Consider the following 27,814-nt stretch of genomic DNA (forward strand, 5'->3'; position numbering starts at 1 on the left):
GTGCAATTATTATGCGAGTAACTACGTATATATCTAACTTGAGTCACTACAGTTATGTCCTCGGGGTTATGATGCCTACCGTTGTCATCATTCCATTGTCTTCACACAGACATGGTAATACCATTGTAATCATGTTCTCGTAACGCTGTCTACCATCCTCATTTCAGAAACATCATCAAATTGTTGTCATATCGCCTTCACAGTTTTAGCGACGTCATTCCATCATAATAATGTTTTCGTCACTCAATCGTGATTTTTCCGCCACTGTCATGCCATCGTCGTCATTGTGTCGTCGACATACGGTGGTTATCTTGCATTTGTTGCGTACTGTTGTCATAATGGTGTCGCGGTCATTCCATTGTTATCATCCAATTCTCGTCATACAGTTGTCGTCCCGCCATTTTCATCATTTAGTGATGAAATTAGCGACAAGTTCTTAAAGAGGTTGCTTGGCACGGGTTGAACGTTGTTGGGGTTACCTGAGGCCAGAATGACTGGAAATCTTTCGAAATGAAATGACCACACAGAAAGAACAGCCTTAACAAATAAAGTATATCATTCAACATTCATTGTGTTCATTGCTTTGTGCTTCTCCACCGTTTTCTGCAACAGAAAATTAACACCTTTAGAAAAACAATGAAAACTACTGAACTATACTAGCAACAACACACTATGTTAGAGTAGCTAACAGCACGCTTTGAATACACACCTCAAACTCCTTCAGAATGTGCTCACTCATCTCATGCAGGTCTTGCAAGCCCTTTTTCAGTGCCTCAACTGCAGTTGTGCCTAATATATCAAGGAACAACACAAATCCACTGTAACTGACAACCAACACATTGCATACATTACTGAGCTTTGCAAAAGGGATTTACAGCGAATCAACAAGCCTTGTAACTTGTGAAGCAGCATGTGAGGTGTGTTACAGCTAAGCTATACAAACTTTTCTGTGACACACATTGAATAGTTGGCAGCTTGCAGCTGGGGCTTGAATAACTGGATGTGAATTGCCAGTTCCTTTCCAATAACATGCTGTACTTCTACGCACAAAATTTATAAATTTAGTTACAAACCAATCAAGGCGTACTTCTATAGCGATCGCTGTGTATGGTTCTTCCAAGTTAGTTCACAACTTTATCTGTATAGTGTGCACTCAATATCGTCCAGTTTGCACTTAAGTGCTACGAGTCTTACAAAGAGAGTGCCAGACAAGACATAACTTCACAAGAAGATGGAAACTTGAAATGATGAGCAATAGTCTAACAAGGAATGTCACTGAAGCCAACGTTTTGACAAAGGCACTAGTCGAAGTCCGCCCTGATAAAGACAAGTCCCTCGGTCAAAATGTTAGCCTCAGCGACATTCCTTGTTCGACTACTGCTCATCATTTGAAGTGAATGCCAGACACAAGGCAACACACTATGTGCTCCAAGGGCATCAAGATCCAGTGGCACAGTCACTCCATTATTATTGCCGAGTACCTAGATGTGCTCCCCCCTCCCCCCCGCCCAAGAATTAGGTGAAGCAACTTATCCTCCATCGAGCAGCTCGATGGGTTGGCACAAGTTGGCGCGATTGGGGCAGCACTTCTGTCCCTGACATACAGTGTTTCAGCTAACTAATGCCAATCTATAAAACATCTACGTGTGCATCATGAGAATGCAATCAACTTAGTATTATTATTCGAGGTCTTCCTGAGCAACTTGGGGTGTTCTTTCACTAGGAGCTTAGGTCATTATTTGCCAATAACTAATTAACCAGCTTTTAACGTATTACTTTAGGCACAAAAATCTTCAATGGTGTAGAGGTGGAGCCCATGAACAAATATCGAAATTTTTTTTTTGTAATGATACCCTGTTGTCGTTATATTTCTGAAATGCAAAGAAAATGCTAATATTCAAAAAAGTACCACAAGACTAGGTGCCTGCACATGGTGACATTATTGCACTTAAACATGCTACGAATGAATGATTGATACTACACACAGGTCGAAGGCATGAACAGGCCTTCAGCAACGAAGGTGCATTGAAAACAATGGTCCTGGCTTCCACTTTTGCCGAGATATTTTGAATGTTGAAGCAATGAAGCAAATGGAGCCATGGAATATGTGATAAATAACGCGTAGCAATTCTGGAAGCTCTGTCAGTGTTTTTGCTCTTGATAGGCAGGGTAAAAAGGTCAAGGGGGTTTTGGCGAGGGATGATGATGGGTCGGAGACGATGGGTGTGGCTATTCCTTATTTTCACTTGAGGCATATTCATGCGTTCAGTCTGCTTGCAGCATCGATCATTCAGTGGTAGCGAGTTTGAGGGCACTGACGTTACTGTGTGCAAGAGCCTAGTCGCATGGCCATCTTTTAAACCTCACATACTTCCGTTGGAGCCCTGAAAAATTAAAACCACAGCAGCTATTACCACGGAAAGAAATTATTTTGACACATGCCAGTAGGCTCTACAACTTCACTGAACAAAATGTGTTTAAAGCAATACATTAAAAGTTGGTTAAATGTTATTTTTAATTATGTACCTAAGCCCACAGTAAAAAAAAAAAAAGAAATGCTCATGAAGACAGACACCAACACTAAGTTACTAATTTGGTTGCATTCTTGTAATGCACATGTGGATTTTGTGAGGCTCAGCACAAGTTAGCTGAAACACCCTGTACACATAAAAACAATATGTTACCAATTATGACTGTTATGAGAACGACATAAAACAATTTATATAGCTAAAACATGACAGCTTGGATCTGACAAAGCCACTAAATCAGGGTTTAGTTTTACCACAATAACCACTAACACCTGAAACTGAAGTAACAAGGTGGGCTGGCATGAATGATGAGGGAATTTGTAGGGAGAAATAAAGGACTCAAGTGACCTAAGCCAAAAAAGAAAACAAATGGCAGTAAAAAAAAAAAAATATGACACAGAAAAAAATGTGCGTGCACACGCACACACACACACACACACACACACACACACACAACGGTGACTTCTGCTGGTCTGTTAGGAGCTATAACCAGAAATACGACTTACCATAGGTTTCTATTCGAAGATGCACCTTCCTTTCAGAGGGGTGCGGTATGGCATAGCCACAGAACTTCACTTGTGGGCTGCAAAGTGAAATATTAAGTTGGGGCCACTATAATGGAGAAACACTACTGGAAAAATAAACTTACTTCTTCATTATCATATACCGAAGAGCATTTCCTAGCGTATGATCCTGGTCATCCAAAAGGAATGTCCGGCATTTTTCATTTTCTTCTGGCGATTTGATCTGGTAAAGAGAATCACAGGTTTGTTTATTCAATGGTCACATGTGTACACTGACATCTTTTCCTGTATACAGGGCATAAAAACTACCTTTTGCGAGAATGCAAAATAAACACCATCAAGCTGGACACACATTGTGAGCACCATGTGCTTAGCAGAAAAACAAACTGCCTGTTCAAGCATGCCTCCAGCTGCTTTATGGCGTGTGCATTATGATTGCCTGACCGTTATAACTTTTAAACACTTTGTGCTGCATATAGCTGTAAATACTGTCATTGTAATTAAATGTATCACCTGCATGGTTAGGACAACTGTGCGGAAAAAGCTACCTGCTCTAATGGCAGCTAAATCGTGTATGGCGCCAAGCATGCAGGAATCCAGATAGACAATATTTCCACCACTTTTAAGATGGGCCGAGAGTGCAGATATTCAGCTAGCATTGTTTGCATAACCATATTTAAAATGAAAAGCCCACCTGTGGTGTGCACCATGAATGGACGAATGAAGTACTGGAGTACATACAGTAGTACACATTGTCATGTGCTTACAGTACCATAAGGAGTTCTATGTCCAGTTCATTAAAATGGGGCTAGGACGTAGTCTCCTCTGGTTGACTATAGAAATGACTAAGTCAAAGCAATAAAACACACTAAAGCGCACTCTGGATTACATGTATAGCTGAGCAGACGCGGGCAGAAAGACTCGTTTTTCAAGTGACAAAGTACAGGCGTAGAGAGTGCTCCGACCTCTTCTAATATTCTCAAGGCCCAGAGGCATTATAGAGAGGAGCGGCCTGATAATACTCAGATGCTAGAAGGTGCACTGGCTTTCATAAACGGTTACACACCACAAATGCCAGGAGTGCACCTTGTATAATGATAATGTGTGAACAGGATGGCCACACTGTCTTCCTGTCAGATGGTTTACAGCACACTCAATTAGTACTTTCAATATCAAAGGCCAATTGGAACAAAATTCTACTTAGGCTAAATGAGCTATGAATGCATAGCATATGCTATGCAAGTAATATTGTCAGAGAATTCCGACGCGTTGCATTGCCGTCGGGTGCTTGAATACGTGCTTGAACATGAGCGAGGGTTTTCCAGTACACAACACGGCGCAAAGGAAGACGGAACACATCTTTCTTGTTCCAGCTTTCAGGGAGTAAGCGTGCACCGTGCCACAGCAGGCAAGTGTGATGCAGACTAGCCAATGCACACAAAGGATGTAAACTGCAGATGAAGCCACACAGGCTACATTTCGCGAGCACAGTCACCCGCGCACAGACTGCTGGACAAGCGATGCCAGAATGCAATGCCACGAAAGCAAAATGGGCGAAACTTTACATGCACTTTGTGCCAAGCCCTAGCTGCTTCCTATCCTTTACTACTACATATGGCGGTAGTTGTCCACTCGCTCTAAGGTAACTAAGGTCCCTTAGCTTGGTCACCTCAATGCGCTCCTCATCTCTGCTCGATGAGCACAGAGAGCCGACAAGCCGGAAGAAAAGCAGACAACACGGGCACTGGTTCTCTACAGTTGAGTCATACGTCACTTCCCGCACAGTGGTAATGGCGTTCTTGTCAGTTTCAGTATGAAAAACAGATTTTTGCGAGCGTAAAATTTTACAGAAAGGCCGGAGTTGGCATCTTTTCAAATCAGCTTAACTGGTCCTTTGCTCTTCATCAGAATTTCTGGCAATTATTCTGGCCATCAAAAAATTGGGTCCACAGAAACCTAAAGTAATAATTGTTTACAGATGTGCTTTCGGTCAGCACACATTGAACTTCTTATAATCCGTCACACCTGCCAAGTATATTTTCGACCCTTTCCCCAGAAAATATGTCTGAAGTCCGATTTTTTTCGGTCCCTAGACATTGTGGAATCTTTGTAAATGAATCAGCTGACTCACTCCCATCGTTTTCACTAAATGGTCAGGTCTTAAATGTTCTTCCTCATTTCTCATTTACAAGAGGAGCTGGATTTAAACGCCTTTTATTTCTAAATTATACTGAATCATCCCTACTTTCTGCTGATGATTTTTGACGTCTAAAATTTCTGGGGAACACAAGCAAATGCCTTTCACGATAGTGTGAGGTGACGTCATTAAGCTTTCGCTGCAGTGTTCTCCACCTAAATTTTTACCTTCATAGATCTGGTTTATCCATGACTAACCTCTGCTCTTTTTGTAATGAACCAGGAACTATAGACCATTTATTTACTTCTTGCCACCGCTTCTCATCCCTCCCCAGAATGTTCCTCATATTTCTGACTGGTAACCTGCGCTTAGCACTTACACCAAACATTTTGTCCTTTGGTGCCTGTCAATTAGGCACAAGCCGTGGGTTGATGAATACTCTCTGCAAAAGTTCACTGAAGCATCCGCAAGGTTACGCTGCTAGGGTACTGACCGTGGAGCAGTTGATTTACATATTCATTTAATTTTTTCTCCAAAGATTATGTATAGGCACTGTTAAAGGGAACTTGAAATGAATTTGACGATGTTGTGCAAACGTACAGAGTCTTTAGAGTAGGTCCTTCTGATCATTAATAGATGCATCTAAGTGCTCCGCGTAAAGCGTGTAATTTATTATAAGGTTTTAAATATGCACATCGCTGCCGATTGCAGCACATCACTCGGTTGAATTTTAAGCCGCCCCTACCCATTTGACGTCATTTACCCCAATGACGTTGGTAGGGCAAGCTATACGATTGGCTGCCCAGGGCGCATCATCAATAATTTTTCCAACTTTATGGTGAACAAATGTTGTCCGTAACAGTTGGAATGCTAGTTAATTTGTTTCTATAGAAAGAAAGTAAGAGAAAGAGAATGCACAAGAACAATTTCTCACTACACTTAAGCACTTCCAGCACACAGCAACTGTCTGCTTGTGTTACAATGTGCTCCATTTTGACGAGAGCTCCACAGTCAGAGTCGGTCTGTCTTTTCGCAAGCACCATGATTCGACTTTGTTGTGTGGTGGGCGGCAAACATAGCGACTGGCAATATGTCAAGCTGAGACATCATGCCCCTCTGCAAGGCAGCAGACGAGCAGACTGGCTGCAGCGCATCGGAGTGCCGCTGTCCGATCGGCGACAAGATTTGTGCGTTTGTGGCCATCACTTTACACCGGAGGATTACTACCGCAATAGCGTTTTGTGAGTCCAGTGTTCCAGTAAACGCAAACACAAGGGGTCAGGGCCTGGCCGTTTGACCATGTTGTTTCACGCAATGAGCAGAAGCGCAAATGTAAATGGTCTGCATGGTGCAGCCACCTGGTGGCACAGAGCTCAACCACACATGGTAGAAGTAATGAAATGTGTTCTTTGCTGTTGGTGTAAATTTTTTTGCAGGAGTGTAATTATCAACACATTGTTCTTGTAAATGTTTAAAATGTTTTACACTTGGTTAGAGCAATATGCAGAAGGGCAGCGGATTGGGCGAGTTGGTGTTCCATGGTAACAATAAAATTCAAACAGCGCTAGACGACAGGACCAGAAAGAGGAGAAGACAAACACGTTTGTCTTCTCCTCCTTCTGGTCCTGTCGTCTAGCGCTGTTTGAATTTTATTGTTACTGAATTTTATTGTTACCAATATTAGTGCTTTGTTTGGCTGGTTAAGCTCTGCGCCAACAGGCCGATCAGGCCACTCACGTACGTCTATGCTAAAGTTCTTTCATCAGCTTGAGTTTCTGCCTCCAGCCATCCATCAAAACGCCCAACTCGCCTGTGGTTACCGGAATACAGACATGTTCAGCGCTGTGACAGAATGCTCACAACGCACGCTGCTTCGATAGCTCTCGCTTGGAGTCGACTGGGAGCTGGTGGAGAGTTCATAGAGGCTTCGTGTGCTCACTCCTAGAGAACCAGAAGTCGATGACATGACGTGCCATCATGGCGCAGAGCCAGTGATGGCAGAGCTTAGCCCTGATCACGTGGCGAACGAGTTGAGGAGAAAATGCAGGACTATGGAGGAGGGTCACTTGTAATCATCCGTAGCTCTCTTAATATGAGACGCTTCACACAAATTGTGGTGCGAATGATTAACTTTAGCTGTACCCTAAGTGTCTACAAAATCTGTCTGAACCGTTTCACGGGCCCTTTAATATTTGTGTTATCATTTAGTTGCCTAATGCTTAGTTTAGAATGGTTTCCTTTACCCCTTTAAGCAATATCTCGATTGTACTTTTTAATTATTCCAGTGTGGCCAGTCCCCCTCGTGGTTACGAGCCATACTTTGAAGCAGCAACAACAACAAAGCTTCGCTTATCACAGATTCACATATTTTTGTGCGATCTGCCTATTTTAATGTGAAAAACCTTAAGTGGCTCGTTGCAATGTCTCATACCCGAAAAAGACGGTGTCTAGTCGTGTGGTTCAAAAAATATCAAGTGGTTTAAAAAAAGTTGACGAGTGGTACAAAAAATATCTGGAATGGCTCATACCCCTGTAAGCAAGCAAAGATGCTATGGCTCAATACGAAAGAAGAAATGAAAAAAAGAACAAATGAATGAAAGAAAGAAATAACCTTTAGTACATTAGGAACTCGTATGTGTCGTTGAGGAAACTGACCTACAGTGCAATATGTTTACTTCACACTGCAGCTCTTTGTCTTGTAAGCAGTCTGACACTTCCTATCAGACAACTTAATGCATTACCACTTGTGCAACAGGCTCTAGCCTTCACATGTTACAGGAGTGTAACATGCTGCCTATTTTTTATTCAGTGTCTAAAGCTAAATCGGACATACCCTAATCACAGAAGCTAAAAATACGTAGGAGCTTTCGTTTCCCTAGCTCCGCGGCTCCTGCCTACTGATTTTTGGTAATGTTTTTGCAGAAGGACGTTTTAACTCAAAGGGGAGTGCTAAAGAATTGCTTGCGAAAAGTCACGGAGAGCAGCATACGAAAAGAACGGCATGAGCAAAGCTATTGCGCCCCCGAGAAGATCAGTAATGTTATTTTGAAAGTAGAGCGCCGTGAGGCGCGAGAAAGCCTGCATTCTTGATGTCCGACGTACCTTTCGTCACAGCGATTGGGCAAAGTTCCGGCTGGTGTTGCAGAAGTCATAGGGCACAGTAGTGCTGAACTTAGCGTCACAAGTTGGCGGCTGGACGTAATTATACTTATTCAATCGTGTTGTTTACTAGTGGTAACAACATGTCATTATTTCGCATTATTGGCGGCGCGCGCTCCAGGTCACCAAAGCCGCAACAGGGACATCAAAGCTAGAACCTGGACTGGTCCGTGGGTTGGGGCTCGCCGAGGCCTGAGCGTGCCAGGGGTGTGTTAGATTGACTGTCCGCGACAGTTGGCTGTCACGGACAGCCAACCCAAGGGCCGCCCTACTGCCACCTTTGATTCCCCCGCTACCCCTTGGGTGCCATGAAGATCCTGCGCCGTCTCCATAGGAGCTCTCCTGAGGCCTCCGTTCGCCAGTTACACATGCCCTCCTGGAGCAGTACCTGTAAAAAATCCAATCTATCGTCGCAATGAAAAAAAGCGGCCCGCGACTTTTACGACACCAGTCAAAACCTTGCCCAGCGATTGTTAACTTTATTGAAAGGCCCCGAACGAGGCAAGACAGGTACCTAGCTGCCCACCACAAATTAGCGAACATTGTTTAACTGCACGAACAAATGAACCACAGAGACAGCATGGGACAAGGACGGGCGCAGGCTTGCAACTAATGTTTATTCCACAAACATTATCAATCCAGTCAGCGACCAAGTCCGTGGTCATCCAACCTTTCTCATTTGCACGCACAATCATACCACTCGGAAACACGATTCCTTTCAGAAGCGTCTTCCGTTTGAAGATAAGATACAGGGGCAGCTTGTGCCCATCCGCAGTGCAACAAAGCATTGTGGTGACTCTAGTTTTTTCGTGGCCGGAAGACAAAACGCGCACTTGCTTCGCCCCTTTCTTTTCAATGGTTATGGTGGCAGGCATGTCAAAGTAGAGCGGCGTCTGATCGGTATTTCCAATCTGTCCGAAGTTGTAACCATTTCTGCACACCCCCGACATACACCACTGCGCGTGCGCGAAAAAAGAAAAGAAAAACCTTGTATATGCAAAACACCTCAGTTTATTTACACAACAGTGAGATGAGGTTTATTGACGAGCGTAGGTAGGTCGCGTTTTGCATATACAAGGTTTTTCTTTTATCTTTTTCTTTTTTCGTGCACGCGCAGTGGTGTATGTCGGGGGTGTACTTATATGTGGTCTTTGTGGAATAAACATTAGTTGCAAGTCTGCGCCCGTCCTTGTCCCATGCTGTATCTGTGGTTCGTTTGTTGGCGCAGTTAAACTATGTTCGCTAACATGTACCAACTCGCCCAACAACAAGTTCTTCGAAACCACCGCAAATTGCCTGGAATTAGGCAAAAGATGTCTGAAGCAGGGTTTGGGTACCGGCTAGTTGGTATTCTGTGGTTTCAAACATCACTTACAGCGCGTCCATAGACAGGGACCAAAAGAAGACCACGCTTGTCTTTGTCGTTCTTTTGGTCCCTGTCTATGTACGCGTTTTAAGTGCTGTTCGAAAAGATGCCCGACATTAATAAAGCAATACACAAAACCTCAGTTCACTATTCCCCAGCTTCATGAAGTATTACAGAAGTTTCAAAATGTGGCACAGTCGACGGAAAACAACGTGAATTATAGCTAAGGCAGACAAAGCGTAATATGCTAAAAGAAAACCCCGCAGCCGTATCTTGTAAAAATCTACCCTCATTTCCTTTTTTTTATTATTACTTTTTTCCAACATTACTCGTGTTACTTCAGACCGCTGCGTCATTCTGTGCGATAGACAGCGAGTAATGAACGGAAAGTGAAAGGCTACGAATTCTGCAGCCTTTTGCTATGCCGTACCACTTGGTGTAACGGCTAAAAAGCAATTTCGGACGCATGCACCCAGATTGCAGTGTCACTGTAGGATATAGCATAATTATCAGACACTTGAAATCTACGGCAGAAATATACTCACCACCTTCAAACATCCAACCATGTTTGTTTATGATGGTTTATGAGCGCGGCCATGCCATGCAACACGGAGTCGGCTAGAAGGCTAGAACCAGGCTAGAACCTAACAATTAGCCAAGTAACACTCTAGCCAAAAGTTTCTTAGCAGACTAACTTTTACCAATAATAATAGTGTAAAAATATCAGTATAATTTAATTGCTACTGTTTTATCTAAACTGATCCAAACTAGTTTGAGCGCTGTTCTACTATTTAGAAGTCATGCATAGCCGATTATGCGCTTCTTTTCTGTCCAACATGGAGCCTGCCGAGTTAGAGAAATACACGAAGCATGTTGAAAAAGCCGTACGTTTCTGTTGACTCGAATTAATTTCCGCAGGAATTGTATTTTATAAGTGCTCCTTAGTCTAGGAGTGCTTACGCTTATTTGGAGTGCTTATTTTCTCTCGTTTACTGTTAAATTACGTTATGTGCGCTTACTGGTGATCGCACGCTGTGATCCACTTCTTTATTAATCTCTCTTTCGACCGGTATTGCAACGATACTTTTTGGACGTTGATAATAATTCTACCGCAAAGAAAGTCGAGAACGTATTTTCTGATAGCCAATCTTTTTTTTCCTGCAGGAAGGTGAGGCAGAGGCAATTGCCCTCGAAATAAAGGCTCTTAATAATGGCATCTGCGATGACATCTCTGCGTCGCCCGAATTGGCTGCTCTTCGTGCTGAAAATGCCAAGCTCAAGTACAGGCTCCAGATACTCAAGAGGGTAAGTCTACGGTGTCGTGATACGGTGTTTGAAGGTCGGCGTCATGCAGTGGTAGGCTCGTTGCCGTTAGAGTACCACTTTTCAGAATGTTAGTTCTGACACATGACGGGTGCGACCATCCGACATCGAAGGTGATCATGAATAAAGCGAACATTATAAAGCAAAAAAAGAAAAAAAATTAGACGCATAATTTTATGCGTTGCTGTCAGTTGCTACCTCGTTTAACATTGTGCGGTCATCGAGGTAGAAGAGGGTGCGTTGACTTCGCCACCCTAAAAGTGAAGGGAACAATATGTAACTGACGTAACAGTTATGCGTAAACCCCCAAGGTGGAGAGACGTAATTAAGAGAAAATGAGACATCCACTCAATCGTAGCAATTGCTATAGCCTGGTTAGCTCAGATGGTAGAGCGGCTGCCCCGGAAAGGCGGTGGTCCCGGGTTCGAGTCCTGGACCAGGACCAATTTTTCTTCAACTGCGAGGCTTTTCTTTGGAGGAACCCGTATGGGTTTCCTTCGTAGCAGTTGCTACCATTGGGTGGATGTCTCATTTTCTTTTAATATGCAACTACAGTGAGTATGTCGCACTGCAAAATGTTCGAGGTACATGACGCAAGGTAAAAACACGAGAAAAAAAAGAAACGAGCTGTTCCCGTTTGGTTTTTAGTGGCACGAGCATCTAGTGACACTCTGTTTCTTGCGCATTACTTCTGGTTCACCCCCAGAGAGACTGGGGAGGAAATTCAAAATAAATTGGAAAGAAAGAAAAATAGTACAGTACAAAATTCATAGGTTTCATTATAGATATTGTTATGCGAAGGACGAGTCAGTAAGACGAGCAACTATTTACAGGTTATATTTACAACAGCAGCTGCAGTGCTGACCAGTTAGATTCGCAGCGTGAGCCCAGTTTGTTCTTCCTCCTTTTTTCTCGAGTCATGGCGCCCACGCGCCTCTTTTGAACAATCCAATACCACACACGTGTAGCATAAACCCCCGCCGGCAGAAGCGACGTCCCGGAGCGTCTAAATGTCATCATTGAGAGGGTGATACTGCTTCAGTCGTGTAACGTGCACAATATCACTGGACACTGGACATCAGATGGGGCATCCGGGGCAATCTCGTAGGTGACAGGAGTCACGGCACGAAACACTCAGTATGGGCCTGTGTAACGAGACAGCAGTTTTTCTGACAAGCCGACCTGACGCGATGGAGACCGTAGAAGCACCGAGGAACCAGGCGGGAAGTGCACATCTCGGTGTCGCCAGTCGTACAAAGGCCTTTGACTCTCTTGGGATTTCAGAAGGCGGTCACGGGCAATTTCCGTTGCGTGGACACAGCGGGCGATGGCGTCAAGTGCATATTCACTGGTCGGTGCCGCGTGAACAGGGAAGTTTGTGTTGAGGGGCAGTGCTGTTTCTCGGCCGAACAGAAGGAAAAATGGGGAATAACCAGCTGTGTCGTGGCGCGAGGAAATATAAGGAAATGTGACAAACGGTAGAGCGAGGTCCCAGTCAGTGTGGTCTGAAGAGACATATTTTCCGAGCATGTCTGTGAGAGTGCGATTGAGATGCTCCATGAGGCCATTTGTTTGCAGATGGTATGATGTGGATAGCTTGTGCCATGTCCACGATAAATTTTGATTGGAATGTCTGGCCACGGTCTGTGAGAAGCCGTGGAGCTCCATGTAATAAAATCACGTCGCGTAGAAGAAAATCGGCGACATTTGTGGCGCAGCTTGTAGGAAGCACTTGGGTGATGGTGTGGCGCGTGGCGTAATCCGTGGCCACAGCGATCCACCTGTTCCCAGAGGTAGAAAGAGGAAAAGGGCCAAGTAAGTCCAAACCAACCCGAAAGAATGGCTCCGCGGGAATGTCAAGGGGTTGAAGGTACCCTGCAGGGAGCATCGATGGTGTCTTGTGTCGCTGGCATTTCTCACACGCAGCTATGTATCTTTGAACGGAGCAAGCAAGCTCTGGCCAAAAGAAGCATCAGCGGATCCGGTCGTACGTACGGGACTCACCCAGGTGACCAGCAGTGCGGAGGTCGTGAAATCCGTGGAGAACAGCCGAGTGAAGGTGTTTAGGGATCACAAAGAGTAATGCAGGGCCGTCAAAGTGAACATTGTGGTGGTAGAGTACGCCATCTTGAAGTGTGAATAAGCGAAGGGAACTGTCGGCAAGTGACGATTCCAGGCGGTCAATGATGATTCACAAGGAGGAGTCATGGCGCTGCTCGTCGGTGACATGGAGCAGTGAAAAAACAGAGAGAACACAGGCGTCGGTGTCAGTATCAGACGTAGAGGTCGCGTCTTCGACTGGGCAGCGAGAGAGGCAATCTGCATCCTGGTGTTGGCGTCCCGACTTGTAAGTCACTCTGTAGGGATATTCTTGTAGTCGGAGGGCCCAACAACTGAGCCAGCCAGTAGGATTCTTGAGCGATGAAAGCCAACAGAGCGTATGATGGTCTGTGATTACTGAGAAGGACTTGCCATATAAATATGGGCGGAACTTTGAAACAGCCCAGACAAGAGCAAAGACATTCGCACTCGGTAATTGAATAGCTGCGCTCTGCAGTTGTCAGGAGCCGGCTAGCGTAGGCTATAACGCAATCGTGTCCGTGTTGGCATTGCGATAAGACAGCGCCGATCCCATAACCACTGGCATCGGTTCGGACCTCTGTAGGTGCGGACGGGTCAAAGTGGGCCAAGACCGGTGGATTGGTGAGAATCGTGATAAGGCGTGAAAATGCAGCAGCCTGAGGGGAACTCCACGTAAAAGGCACTTCTTCAGAAGTTCAGTGAGTGCTTGAGTGATTGCTGCGAAAGCTTTCACAAACCATCGGAAATAAGAACAGAGCCCCACAAAACTCCCGATGTCTTCGACAGACTGAGGTACAGGAAAAGCCATTACTGCTCGAACCTTCTCTGGGTAGGGTTGTACTCCGTAAGTATCGATGAGATGGCCTAGCACTGTAATCTGTTGGCATCCGAAGGGGCACTTCGATAAGTTTAATTGGAGCCCAGCCTTGCGGAAGACGTCAAGGATAGCTGCGACGCGCTCAAGGTGCGTCTCAAATGTAGGAGAAAACGCAAGGACGTCGTCGAGGTAACAAAGGCAAGTTGACCATTTGAAACCTTGAAGCAGAGAGTCGATCGTCTGTTCGAACGTGGTGGGGACATTGCATAAACCGAACGGCATAACCTTGGATTGGTAGAGGCCATCTGGAGTGACGAAAGCGGCCTTTTCTTAGTCTTGCTCATCGACAGAAATCTGCCAATGACCAGATCGAAGGTCGATGGACGAAAAGTATTTTGCACCGTGAAGACAATCAAGAGCGTCGTCGATTAGTGGTAAAGGGTAAACGTCCTTTTTAGTAATTCGGTTTAGGTGGTGGTAATCAATGCAGAAATGCCATGTGCCATCTTTCTTTTTGACGAGCACAACCGGCGACGCCTGAGGACTCAATGACAGCTCAACAATGCCTCTGGCAAGCATCGTGTTTACTTCCTGCTGAATAACTTGCCACTCTGCCGTGGACACGCAATACGGTTGGTGGTGAAAGGGAACAGCATCACCAGTGTTTATCTGATGCTTAACAAGAGACGTCTGACCAAGTGGTCGATTGTCAGTGTCAAATATGTCGCAGTACGAAAGCAAAAGGCGATATAGGGTGGCTGCTTGGTCAGGTGCGAGGTCCGGAGCGACCATGGGACATAATGGGCAGTCGAGGTTCAAGGCATCCTGCGGGTAATCAGGAGCATCTGGAGACTCGTCGGCTGCAAAAGCAGTGACGTGGTCGTCAGTCACTGACCGGAGCGGGGCCACCGCTATGACATCAAGTAACACTTGCTTCGTCAAGTCAAAATTGATAACTTTTTTCATTTCATTTCATTTATTCAACCTTAAGGGCACGATGGAATTATGTAAGGGGGCGCATGCATCAACGAGGAAACACATCCGATTAGTCGCAAGGGTTACGATGGAGTGTGGCACAGAGATGTCGCGCGCCAGGAGGACCACAAATAGGTGCGACGACATAGTCGCCATGAAGCACGGTTGCCTTTGAGGCCGTTTCGACGAAGGTTAGGGTTTTTGGAGGTAAGTGAACAAACGCTGTAGTGCAGAGGGTGTTCGGTTGTTTGGGGCGAATGTCTGAAAGAAGAGGAAGCTTGAGGCACAGCGTACCGGTGGAACAGTCTATGAGGGCAGAATGCGTCGTCAGAAACTCGAGCCCGAAGATTAGGTCATGAGGACAACTGGTCAGCACGGTGAACATGACTGGAACTTGTCGGCCAGAAATTCCTATGCGAGCAGTGCTCATACCCCTGACGGCAACAGTGGCGCCATTGGCGACACGTACGGCTCGAGTGATGGCAGGCGTAAGAACTTTTTTGAGGCGACGACATAGGTTAACGATCATTATGGATACTTGGGCTCCGGTATCAATTAATGCCATCAATGGAACACCATCGACGTCTACTTCAATTAGGTTTGTGTTGGTGAGGAGCATCAACAGAGGATTTGGACAGGACGAACGTGATGCAGCACTACCTCCAAGAGCAGCATGGCCTAGTTTTCCGTCCGTCGGTTTGGCGAGGAAAAGCGGTGAGGTTGGGGTGATGGGGAGCGACGGCAATTGCACGGAGGTGCGGCTGTCAGGGTCATCAGAAGTAGGGTACAGACGGCGAGGTGAATAACGGCGATCGTCGGCGCATGGGCGAGGAGCAGGCGCTTTGGAGCTCTGTGGTGAGGACGGGGAACGTTCCACCTCCACCACAATGTTAGTGAAGGACAAGTCAGTAAGACGAGCAACTATTTACAGGTTACATTTACAACAGTGGTTGCAGCACTGACCGGTTAGATTTACAGTGCGAGCCCAGTTCGTTCTTCCTCCTTTTTTCTCAAGTGATGCCTCCTACGCGCCTCGTTCAAACAATCAAATACCACACGCATAATGCAATATGATATCAGAGCATAAGTTTAGTTACAAGTTGAGTTACTGAAGTGTATGGAATAATTAGAATTAATTAGAAATCACTGATTACCCCCCACCAAAGCACAGAATCAGACTTTAGAGACCCGCCACGTGAGCACAACTTTGTTGAAATTCCTGGAAACCCGGAAGTAGAAAATGGAAGTAATGACGTCACTAATGATGTCACACACAAGAAAGTGGCGTGGTATTTAATTAGCTAATTAGTGGAAAACAGTTGCCTCCAAGTTCGTGTGTTGGGTTCGCCTAAAGTTAACCTAAAGAACACCAACGTCGAAGTGCAAGTGCCACTAAGAGACACTTAAGTCAAAGATTATGGTCGCCTAGCATTTTTTCTTGTGCATTTTTACCTTGGACCACCTACCTCTTGTAGGTATGCAGCAACTACCCTAACATAGTACACTTGTAAACCACTGTAAGATGCCTAACCCTGTTTTTCCTCTGCAGAGTGTTGAAGAGGAGGAGGCCAAAGGACGGAATTTCATGGAATGCCCCCGTGATTCCCTGCTGAAACTGTTTGTTCATGCTGTCCAAACTGCCTTTCCGGATGTCCAAGAACCGCTGGTGCCGGTGCTGCCAAGCACCAATGAAAAATTTGGTGACTACCAGTGCAATGCTGCAATGCCATTGTCACAGGTGAATATTTGGCTGTCTTCTAGACGAATGAGCATCATGCTTGTAATAGAAAATGTTTGCTTGTGAAGTCTTGATCGTAATATTTGTGAACCCTCATACACAACCACTTACTTGCTTACAAACGTGTCATCTTTTGCATTACCATCTGTATGAGCCTCTGTTTAAATACACTGTGTCAATGTAGCCTTGTAGACATCTGTGCAGGGACTGCATAACAGTGTGACGGAAGCTGAGGCACTGTCCACTAGTGCTTACAGAATAACCTTTTGAGTCACAGTATTTAGGTGCTAACTAGTTGGTAAGTACAGGATCGTTTGTGCATTTTGGGATCACAGAGGTGGGGGCGAAATGAAAAATCTGCTCGTGTACTCGTAGCAGGCATTCTACAGCTGGTGCGTGCAGTGAGCAAAGAGTACTAAGTCACACAGTGACTTGAATTTATGCCAAGTTTCCCTGTAAAGGTACAAGTTTAACAGTCATAATTCTATACGACTTGTACTGGGGCTGACATTAAGGAAACAGACACTGCGACCAAACATCTGACTGTCACTAATTCAGTAACATTCGCTGAAGCAGTGTGTTACTGATTGTTAGCATTGGTGGACAGCAATCAATCGACGGTGCTGCATAACGCTCTAACGACACTGCTAGGTGCTCGGTTGCTTTATAACACTGCTGACAACAATCGTTCGTGCTGAGCTGGCAGCAATGAATCTTTGCGTTGAAGGTTGCTTTGACAAATCTTTTCTGTTGAGACACTCGTAATATTGTCTCATCTGCATGTGCTTTTCTTATTTCTCCTGAGAATGGTTTTGCTCCATCACTTCACCTCGTCCGACGAAAAACACAGCGACTAAGTACACGAACACACCCAACGCTAGCAGTAGGCATCAGACTTTGGCAAACTTTCCTTGTCGTAACTTTGGAGCAAAACAAAACAGCACGGGAAAAGCACGCAGGATGTTTGTTTGTAGTGCTGTGTCGCTGCAGGATCCTGTTTTCAGAAGAAGCAAAGCACACCATCAGCAATGCTCGCAGCAATGTTTCGTCGCTGGATCATGGCTCGGAATAAACGCACGTGGCACAAATGGTGCATCGTAATTCTCTTTGTTCTCACTAAAGTTGCTTGAGGAACCCTTCTGAGCTCTTCTTTGTTGTCCTCTTAGTCATGGCACTTGAAGTGTGAAATTTTTACTGTTATATTTGTGGGGTCTCTAGCATGGTTTTGGGATATAGGAACGACAACACAGCAGTGGTAACAAGCCAAGGGGCATTTATTGCTCCGTCTATAAAGTAAGCTAGTGAGCCGAATTACAAAGAATGGAACGTGCCGATGGGGGCTGGTGAATCAAGGAAGTCTTACTTGCCACGCGAGGATAGTGAATATGTTTGCCCCTTCCAAAATACCAATGGCAAAATTGTTCGTGGGTGCAATAACATGAACAGAAGTGCATTTGAACAGTCACTCTCGGCCATCCCCATGTCCCACTCTGAAGCCTTTCGCAGGGTGGTCCCGCGGCGACATTCACCCTAATTTAGAAAGAGTGGGAACCTAGTTCCTCATGAGTTGAGTATCTCTACCATCAGGTGGTGTTAACAGCAGAACACTCGCACCATCTCTCACACTACTGTGCAAATACACCAACTTCTGCTGCAACATGTGCTGTGCAGAGAAGTTAAATTCCAGGAGATGCAAGAGGCATGCAGGGAAAACAACATCAAGGAAAGCGAGAGAGCCAAATGTCCCCAAACGTTTTGGGCAGTGTTATCAAGAACAAAAGATTGCTGCTTATAATCGGCATTCTGTGTGAAGACAAGTGAATGCTTTTTCTCATGAGGGTGCAGCACTATATGCAAAAACAACTGTGTGCTTTAAAGTGACCACATTCAGTCTGTGTTCTTAGATGAGCTTTTCTGCATCATCAGTGCAAATGGATGTTTCTTCCGTTATTGCAGTGTCTGTGGCTATTCACTCAACAAGACACCACACTTAGATAGAGGTTACTGTATTTTCCAGTGTATAAGACGCAGATTTCTTCCCAATTTTTTTCATCAGTGCACCTTATACAGTGGTGTGACATGTATATATAGAATTTACTGAAGGTGGCAGGTTTTACACGGCAGCACTCTGAGCACACGTGCTTGCCGACGGTGCGAAAGAGGTCATACGCGTCAAAACACGGCACGATTTTGGCCCTACCTCCATTATTCTGACGATAGTGCAAGATCGCGCAAGCATCTTGCTTTCCAAATGTTTGTGTTTGACTCCCACGTCAATGAGTAGGCGATGTTCAACTGGCGCTTCTGCCTTGCTCCTGCCTACCACAAGACATAACGATCGGTGCAAGCGAACATTCAGAGAGCAAGATGCTTGCACAATAGGTTCAATTTGCACTCCTGCCTTGCTCCTGCCCACCACAAGAGGTAACGATCGGTGCAAGCGAATGTTTGGAGAGTGAGATGCTCGCACAATATCACTCCTAGCTCACCTTGGATATTGGCTGCCTAATGTCCTGGGTGGCCGAAATCTCCGGTACATCAGCGGTGTGTAGTAGCTGAGCACATCAGAATAGGGTAAGTATGGCATTTTGCGACAAGGATACATGCGTGCGAACCCACAATGTGTGAAGGAGAATTAAAGCTTAGGTGGGGGCTTTGCTCATAAAGATGCACGAAAACTATCATATTATTTGAAGTTGACTTTCTTTTATAAGGAGCATGCGTCTTTGTGAAGAAATCTCAAAGCATGGCATTTTTGAAAACAGCAAAGTGCATTTTGTAATAAAGAACTTATCCAAACTGAAACAACTACTTGCACATTTGTTCAAGTTGGTATAAGTGCCAAGCCAAACAGCACCACCGTGTTCTGTTTGCAGGCACTGAAAAAGGCTGGGAAGCCAATGCCTCCCATGGAGGTGGCCAAGCGTATCCTCGCAGAACTTCCCATGAGTGACATCATTGGCGAGACATCATTGGCTCCGCCTGGCTTCATCAATGTAAAACTGAACCCAGTTTACATTGCGTCATCTGTGCGTTGCATCCTGACTGCAGGAGTGCTGCCACCGCGCCGAACGGAGCCCAAGAAGCGGGTCATCGTCGACTTCTCATCCCCGAACATTGCAAAACAAATGCATGTCGGGCACCTCAGGTAGCTTGCCCATAGTAGGCAGCAGAAATGAACGTTTAGTATGTTTCATTTGCGCTGCTTCCTTACTTTGGAAGTGCATCAAGTTGTAATTTTTTTTCTGCTGTAAAGGAGTGCTGACAGATATTTTTGACTTAACTTTTTTTTTTTAATGAAGGTCCTAGAGCTCTAAACACTAGAAAAGATAGTGACAAGCCTCAGAGCACCGTAGATAATTTAATCTGCAGCCAGCTTCATTCTTGTTTTTCAGGAGGCTACTACTGTGTGCCCTCGGTGTATGCGCGGTCGCCTCATCTTCTGCTATTCCTTGTGAGGGCCGATGTACAGTAGCAGCATAGTAGACAACCAAGTGAACCAAAGCAGATGTCACAATGCAGTACAAACGAAACTGAAACTGGTGGTAGAAAAGCCATTGTATTGAATTATCTATGGCAGTGAGGCTTGGCAGTATATTTCCTTGGGCACTGGACCTTCATCTAAAGAAAAAGAAATGAGACTTGGTAATATAGTGTCTGTATTCCTTTGAAAACAGAAGTGTTTTTAGTTATTCTGTAGACTCCATTTTACAAATACAGTTGAATCTTGATATAACAAACAGGTGTATAATGAAGGAAATGTCAAATGTTTGTTGCCGTAACTGGAATGTAACGGATATATGATTATAACAAATATAAAATATTTTTGTGTGAAGGGGTGACTGTTATATTGAGGTTTTACTATATAATCAAGAATACTGGGCTCCAATATTCACGACGTCATTGCTCATTATTTTATTGCAGCAATAAGGACTGCTGGTTTAGGTTTGTCTGGAATGTGTCGATTTTTGCCTGAACTTTAACCTTAGCCAACTGGTAACCGTCCCAACACACGTCAGTAATGAATCTTCAAACATTTTAGACCTGGCACTTAAATATAACCCTGAAAGCTTAAAATACATCACATACTTACATGAAATCAGTGATCACAAAGTAATTCATACTACATTTAATTTTGTCCCCAAAACACGCCAAATCTTCAGCAAAACAATTCATTTGTACAATAAGGCCAATTGCGATGCAATTAATAACTAACTACAACATTTCCTGCTTGCGTTTGAATCCAGTCTCGATTCCCGAAGTCTTAATGACAACTGGCCTATCCTTAAGGGCAAAATAATTGAGCTAACTAATAAGTTCATCCCCAAGATTAACTTCCTTGCCAATAAAAACAAACCATGGTTCTCAGAAAGCTTAAAAACGCAAGAAAACAGAAAAAGTCCCTTTCGTACTGCAAAACTTAATGGAAGTGTGTGCACATGGGCTAGGTACTGTGCTGCAGAAGACTCGTATGATATTGCAATTTGAAATGCTAAAGAAACATTTATCACAGTGACTTACCTAAAATTTTAACAAGTAACCATAGAAAATTCTGGGAAGTCATAAACTTGCAACTGACGCACGATGTTACACTTCTAAACGATAATGGTGAAGAGGTGAGCGACGCCTATTGTGCTGAAATGTTTAACATTATGTTCTCATCCGTGTTTACTAAAGGACACCTACCTACTACTATATTACCAATGATGGCTCCAGTGACATTCTCTGTTGCTGGTATTTTGTCCCTCATCGACAAAATTAAACTTTCATCATCGGCCGGCATAAATGAAATTAACTCCAAACTGTTAAAAAATACTAAAATTATTGTAGTCTATTTCTCAATGCTGTTCTCACTGTCACTTGAAACAGGAATTTTGCCAGACAACTGGAAAGTGGGAAAGGTCATTCCGATCCACAAATCAGGGAACAAACAATCCCCTTTAAACTACCGCACCATTTCACTAACAAGCGTCCCATGCAAGATCATGGAACACGTCATATACTCTCACATAATGCACTTCCTGGACATGAACAATTTCTTTCAATGTTTTCAGCATGGCTTTTGTAAATCATTATCCTGTAAAATATTTGTTCATGACTTAAATTCCAATCTTGTCTGTAACCTTCAGACCAATGTAATATTTCTGGACTTCGCTAAAGCATTCGACAAAGTACCACACAAACGCCTGTTACTAAAACTTCCCCCGTTTAGCCTGCACTCTCACACTCTCGAATGGATTTCAGAATTTCTTACTAACCATTCCCAGTTCGTCCCTGTTAAAAATAACCGTTCTAGCTCCCTTTCAGTAACATTGGGTGTCCCCGAAGGGTCTGTCCTCCCAACCCTTCTGTTCCTAATATAAATTAACGACCTACCCAACCATAACCGTATGTTTGCTGACGATTGCGTCATCTCTCGTACAATTACTAACCTTTCTGATCAAAATGCGCTCCAAAATGACCTTAACCAAGTACAGGAGTGGTGCGAGTGGCTAATGAAGCTTAATCCCACTAAATGTAAATTCGTTGCATTTCAACGCCAGCTTAATCCGTTGCTTTTTTGGTATGTTATCTCTAACTCCACTGTTGAACAAGTCCAATCCCATAAGTACCTTGGCATCACCTTATCCTGCAATCTTTCCTGGTGCGCACATATCACCAAGGTCATATTATTACGATATTATCGGTAGATACCCGAGAGACGAGCCGCCGTGAGAATGACGACGAAGTGGGTCTGTGCCCTTGGCGCGAGTGAATGTCGGCGTGGCGCTCTGGCTCCAGTCTAGTGTAAATAGTCTGTAAATAGCCTCTTTTGTCTGTGTCTTTCTGCACGTAACATTCTGGTGGAGGTCAGCGATCCACGTCCTCGCCACGGAACTCCGGAGTGGTCGGTACGTCGAGCTTGTCACCATGCCTCCCGGTGACGAGCCCGCCTCTGCAACGGCTTCGGCTGGTGCGACTGCTCCCGTCGTCACGGTTGCCCAACATCGCGACCCTGCTGTGTTCTCTGGCCTGGAGGGACAGGACGTTGACGAATGGCTCAAGCTATATCAACATGCCAGCGCTAATAACAGGTGGGACCCAACCATTATGCTTGCCAATGTCATCTTTTATCTTGGCGGCACGCCACGCGTGTGGTACCAGACGCATGACGAGGAGATCAGCAGTTGGGACTCTTTCAAAGAAAAGCTACGGGAACTGTTCGGCGACCCCATTGGCCGCAAGGTTGCCGCGAGAAAGGCTCTTGCGTCTCGCGTTCAGACATCTACAGAGCCGTACGTTTCCTACATCTTCAACATATTGGCTCTATGCCGCAAAGCTGACGATGCTATGTCTGAATCAGAGAAAGTGTCACATGTCCTAAAAGGCATCGCCGACGACGCTTTCAATTGGCTTGTTTTCGGCAATGTCTCGACAATCGACGCCATCATTAAAGAATGCCGTCACCTTGAACAAGCCAAGAGCCGTCATATCACACACCACATCACGCGGCTACCCAACACCGCTGCTACGTCGACATGTGAGGGTCGATCGCGTCAGGCCACCACCTGTGACGACGTCACCAGTATTGTTCACCGCGAGCTTGAGGCCGCCTGTTCGCCAGCTTTCTCCACGACGCCTCCCGATCCGCCAGCAACCACGATTGCCATGATTCAGGCCGTAGTCCAACAAGAATTTGAGAACATTGGTCTGAACTCTGTGTGTTCAACATCTCAACCCAGCGTTCCCCAATTCTCCACCGGCCCTCCTCGTCCCCGACAGTCCTTTTCCGCCACATCTCGCCGCAACCCGTCCGATTGGCGTACCCCTGATGACAGACCAATCTGCTTTCACTGCTGTCGCATCGGCCACGTCGCTCGTCACTGCCGCAACCAATGGCCTCCGCCTCCTCGGACATACGCCGCCACTTACTCCCGCACCTTTGGACCTTCTGTTCCCTATGCCACCCGCCGTGAACCCACTGCCGCTGATGCTCCTGCTCTGAACCTTCGCTACAGCCGCTCGCCCTCACCTCGACCCCATCAGTCCCGTTCGCCCCAACCCCGCCGCTTCTCTTCGCCGCCTATCACCTCCCGGGCGCAGCCGGAAAACTAGGCACTGCAGCTTCTGGAGGTGAAGCTGCGTTGTCGACACTGCCCTCAAATCCTCTGCTCACGTTAAACACGAACCAAAACCTTCTTGACGTTGACGTTGATGGATATCCTGTCACGGCACTCATCGACACAGGGGCACATCTTTCTATTATGAGTGCTGCCTTCCGACGACGACTGAACAAGCTCCTCACCCCAGCGTCGGCACGCGTCGTCCGCGTTGAGGATGGCGGTACTGTACCTATCATCGGCATGTGTACGGCACGTGTTAGCATTGCCGGCCGCCACACTCCTGTCCTCTTCACCGTGATTGCTCATCGCCCCCACGACCTCATTCTCGGCCTCGATTTTCTCTCGCAGAACCTTCTGACGCACCCCAGTGCCGCCTACGCCCCACTGGCTTTATTTGCCTGCCGCCAAAATCGATAGCCTATATTGAACTCTTGTCTTCCCCACCAGTCCCTGATGGCGAGTACCTCGTCATTCCTCTGCGCGACATTCCACTACAGTATGACGTTACCGTGCCTCACAGTATACAGTCGAACCCGACTATATCGAACCCGTTTACATCGAATTATTCTATATATCGAACAATTTCTGGTCACGGTATAGTTACAATGAGCATATATAGCAAAAATTACGCTTACATCGAACAAATATTGCAGTGACTCCCGATATATCGAACGTCAAGCGGCGGAAAAGTGCCCCCAGAAGTTGGCTTTCCCTCGCGGTAGCGGGGAAACCCGGCGGCGCGGCTCCATCCAACCGCTCTCCCTACCGTGACCGCGCTGCCTCGGGCTGTTCGGGCGAGCCGTCGACACTCCCCGTGTCGCGCATAGTGGAGTGCATTAGGCCACATCCTCCCTCTTTTTCTATCATCTTTCACTTGCCACCCCCTCTCCCCTGACGACGCTTCGCCGTGCTCCCACACGGGTTGCAGAATCAAGCGTCCTTCCTTTCTTTAGATCACTATCTAGCGACACTCCCCAGCAAAAGATGATCCCGGCCCGCCTACAGCGCTTGCTCAGACAGCCAATCAGAAGCTCTTGTGCTCTCCGTGCAAGATGGGGAAAGTGCGAGTTGTTTGGCTGCTTCTCTGGTTTATCGTGTTTGCGCCTTGTGGGCCTTCTCCCGCAGTGTTGCCGTGATGAAACGGCAGAATTCGCCTTTCGTCGTGAAGCTCGAAATCATTAATCGCATCGAACGCGATGAGAAGTTGGATGTCCCCGCAGCGTGCAAGATTCCGAGGAGCACTCTCGGCACGATTAGGGCTAAAGTGGCCAGACTCGCAACCCGGTGCCCATGGCGCCCAACGCATACGCACGGCCGTGTACGAGGGGTTCTTCATACGTGCCGGCTTCCGCGTGCTCGGTGAGGACTGTAAATTCTGATGAATGCGACGAAGCCGTTGCCGGTGTTGCCGAAGTTTGGAGCGAGCTGTCAAAATTTCCGGGACATTCGAATCAACGGTGGACGAGTTCGTGAGTGCAGATGATGGTGTCGCGACCACGGTAGAGCCCGGAAACGAAGACTACATCGCCGACATCGTACTGAGCACAAATGACAGTAGGCACATTGAGGAAAGCAACTATGGTCCTTTGCCCATATCCTCCGAAGTGATTGGTGCACTCGCATTAGTCCGGCGCTTCTGCGCGAATGCGGAAGGTTGCGGCCTCAGCTGCGCCGACTCCTTAGACAACGTGGGGAAGTGCGTGCGTCGCAGGCAGCGAAATTGCGCAAGCAGAAGAAAATGCAGGACTAATTTATGCCAAACTAAGCTAGTTTCGTTAATAAAGTGATTTTATAAATGGTATGTGCTTTTATGACATCCAATTATTTAGCAGGCTTATATCGAATTATGCTCTATATCGAACTGATAGGCGTTTTTTTGCGAGTTCGATATAGCCGGGTTTGACTGTACTTACTATTACTGCGAACCGCACTTTCATGCCTATCTTTAACTTTGGATTGGCGAAGCAGATTCTACCACAAGGTATTTGCCTTGCCAACGTTGATTGTCTCGGCGACCATCACGTGGCAAATTTATCAACCGATCCTTCTTGCGAGCTTAGCAGGCCTCTCGTGCCAGCCTCGGCCGCCGATCCCAAGATAGAGAAAATGGTTGCGACGGACCTGTCTTCTGCGCAGGCTGAAGACCTTTATCGAGTATTATCGGCCTACAGAGATATTTTCGACTTCGACGATCGCCCTTTAGGCCAGGCGCTCGCGGTCAAGCATCGGATTCTTACTGGCGATGCTACTCCTATTCACCGACGACCGTACCGAGTTTCTGCGTCGGAACGCCAAGTTATTCAAAGCGAAGTGAACAAAATGCTAGACAAAAACATCATTGAACCTTCTTCGAGTCCCTGGGCATCACCTGTAGTGTTGGTTAAGAAGAAGGATGGCACGTGGCGCTTCTGTGTAGACTACCGTCATCTGAACAACATTACTAAGAAGGACGTCTACCCGCTCCCACGTATAGACGACGCCCTTAACTGCCTCCACTGTTCCAGCTATTTCTCTTCTATTGATCTTCGTTCTGGATACTGGCAGATTGCTGTTGACGATATGGACAGAGAAAAAACCGCGTTCATCACACCTGATGGCCTATACCAATTTAAAGTAATGCCGTTTGGATTATGCAACGCCCCTGCCACCTTTGAGCGTATGATGGACTCCTTGCTCTGAGGTTTCAAATGGTCCACATGTCTCTGCTACCTCGACGACGTCATCGTCTTCACACCCACGTTCGACACTCACCTTGAGCGTCTCACAGCTATACTTGATGTATTTCGAAAGGCGAAGCTGCAACTTAACTCGTCCAAATGTCGTTTCGGCCGCTGCCAAATTACTGTTCTGGGCCACCTCGTTGACGCTTCCGGAGTACAGCCTGGTCCTGACAAAACTCGCGCTGTCCGAGACTTTCCGGTTCCGAAGACAGCCGCCAACGTTCGAAGTTTTGTAGGGCTATGCTCATGCTTTCGTCGTTTTATTCAAGATTTTGCGGCAATTGCTAGACCCCTCACTAATCTTTTGAAGAAAGATTAGTGAGGGGTCTCCTGGGGTACTGCAGAAGCCGCCGCCTTCTCTCGTCTCGTTACTCTTCTCTCCTCACCACCCATTCTCGCCCACTTCGACCCTGATGCCCCTACAGAATTGCGTACAGATGCCAGCGGTCATGGCGTAGGTGCCGTCTTAGCCCAGCGTCAGCGTGGCCAGGATCGCGTTATTGCTTATGCGAGCCGCCTCCTCACACCACCGGAGCGCAACTATTCCATTACGGAACGAGAATGCCTTGATGTAGTCTGGGCGGTAGCGAAGTTCCGTCCTTACCTTTACGGTCGCCCTTTTTCCGTAGTCACTGACCATCATGCTCTCTGCTGGCTCTCATCGCTAAGAGATCCTACAGGCCGGCTTGGTCGATGGGCTTTGAGGCTACAAGAATTTTCATATTCCGTGGTGTACAAGTCTGGCCACCTGCACCAAGACGCTGACAGCTTGTCGCGTTACCCTGTTGACGACCCTGACTCCTCCAATATTACCAGTGCTACTTGCGTATTCTCTGTGTCGCAGCTGCTTCATTTCGCCGACGAGCAACGTCGTGACGCCTACATCAGAGCACTCATCGACCGTTTTGAACACTCTCCGGCCGACGCCACACTACGCCTCTTCGTCCTCCGCGACGGTACTCTGTACCGTCGTAACCTTCATCCGGACGGCTCTGAGTTCCTACTTGTCATACCTAAACACCTCCGCTCAACTGTTTTAGAAGAGCTTCACGACGCACCAACGGCAGGACACCTCGGCGTATCTCGAACCTATGACCGTGTACGTCGCCGTTTTTTCTGGCCGGGCCTTGCCCGTTCCGTACGACGTTACGTCGCCGCCTGTGAACTTTGCCAACGACGCAAGAAGCCTTCCCAGCTCCCTGCTGGTTACCTGCAGCCGCTCGACATCCCTGCCGAGCCCTTTCATCGTGTCGGCTTAGACCTTCTCGGCCCATTTCCGGAATCTACATCAGGAAACAAGTGGGTTGCAGTCGCGGCGGACTACGCGACCCGCTATGCCGTA

The 27,814-nt window shown here is 46.3% G+C and overlaps 2 protein-coding genes across 3 annotated transcripts in view; one reads left to right on the forward strand and one right to left on the reverse strand.

The window, feature by feature from the left end:
- Positions 1–538: 538 nt before the first annotated feature.
- Positions 539–10,369, reverse strand: Polr1D (RNA polymerases I and III subunit AC2 l(2)37Cg). 2 transcript variants are annotated; one of them, XM_050182822.3, is made up of 5 exons: positions 10,260–10,369; positions 3,178–3,275; positions 3,035–3,111; positions 710–789; positions 539–603 (listed from the first exon to the last, which is right to left on the reverse strand). In XM_050182822.3, the coding sequence occupies exons 1-5, from the start codon at positions 10,278–10,280 to the stop codon at positions 556–558; spliced, it is 324 nt and encodes a 107-aa protein (XP_050038779.1). In that variant the 5' UTR covers positions 10,281–10,369; the 3' UTR covers positions 539–555. The 2 variants fall into 2 exon arrangements, with proteins under 2 accessions (XP_050038779.1, XP_050038780.1); XM_050182823.3 differs by having other exon boundaries at positions 539–623.
- Positions 10,370–10,493: 124 nt separating this feature from the next.
- Positions 10,494–27,814, forward strand: part of ArgRS (arginine--tRNA ligase-like protein) — a 90,524-nt gene continuing 73,203 nt past the window's right edge. Inside the window, exons 1-4 of the mRNA XM_055073362.2 lie at positions 10,494–10,598; positions 10,879–11,019; positions 16,461–16,649; positions 19,526–19,797. Of these exons, the coding sequence (XP_054929337.1) occupies positions 10,515–10,598; positions 10,879–11,019; positions 16,461–16,649; positions 19,526–19,797 (686 nt within the window). The 5' untranslated portion in view covers positions 10,494–10,514. The remainder of the gene's footprint in view (positions 10,599–10,878; positions 11,020–16,460; positions 16,650–19,525; positions 19,798–27,814) is intronic.

The sequence above is a fragment of the Dermacentor andersoni genome, chromosome 4, assembly GCF_023375885.2.
Source record: "Dermacentor andersoni chromosome 4, qqDerAnde1_hic_scaffold, whole genome shotgun sequence".
In the NCBI taxonomy this organism is placed as follows: domain Eukaryota; kingdom Metazoa; phylum Arthropoda; class Arachnida; order Ixodida; family Ixodidae; genus Dermacentor; species Dermacentor andersoni.

What these genes read in the sequence shown, in the direction of transcription:
- Polr1D (XM_050182822.3), bottom strand. Translation starts at nt 10,280, where the DNA reads ATGGTTGGATGTTTGAAGGTG. An exon ending in CGGTATATGATAATGAAGAA is followed by an intron (nt 3,112 to 3,177) that starts GTAAGTTTATTT and finishes TTCACTTTGCAG; the next exon opens with CCCACAAGTGAAGTTCTGTG. An exon ending in TCTTCGAATAGAAACCTATG is followed by an intron (nt 790 to 3,034) that starts GTAAGTCGTATT and finishes TTGATATATTAG; the next exon opens with GCACAACTGCAGTTGAGGCA.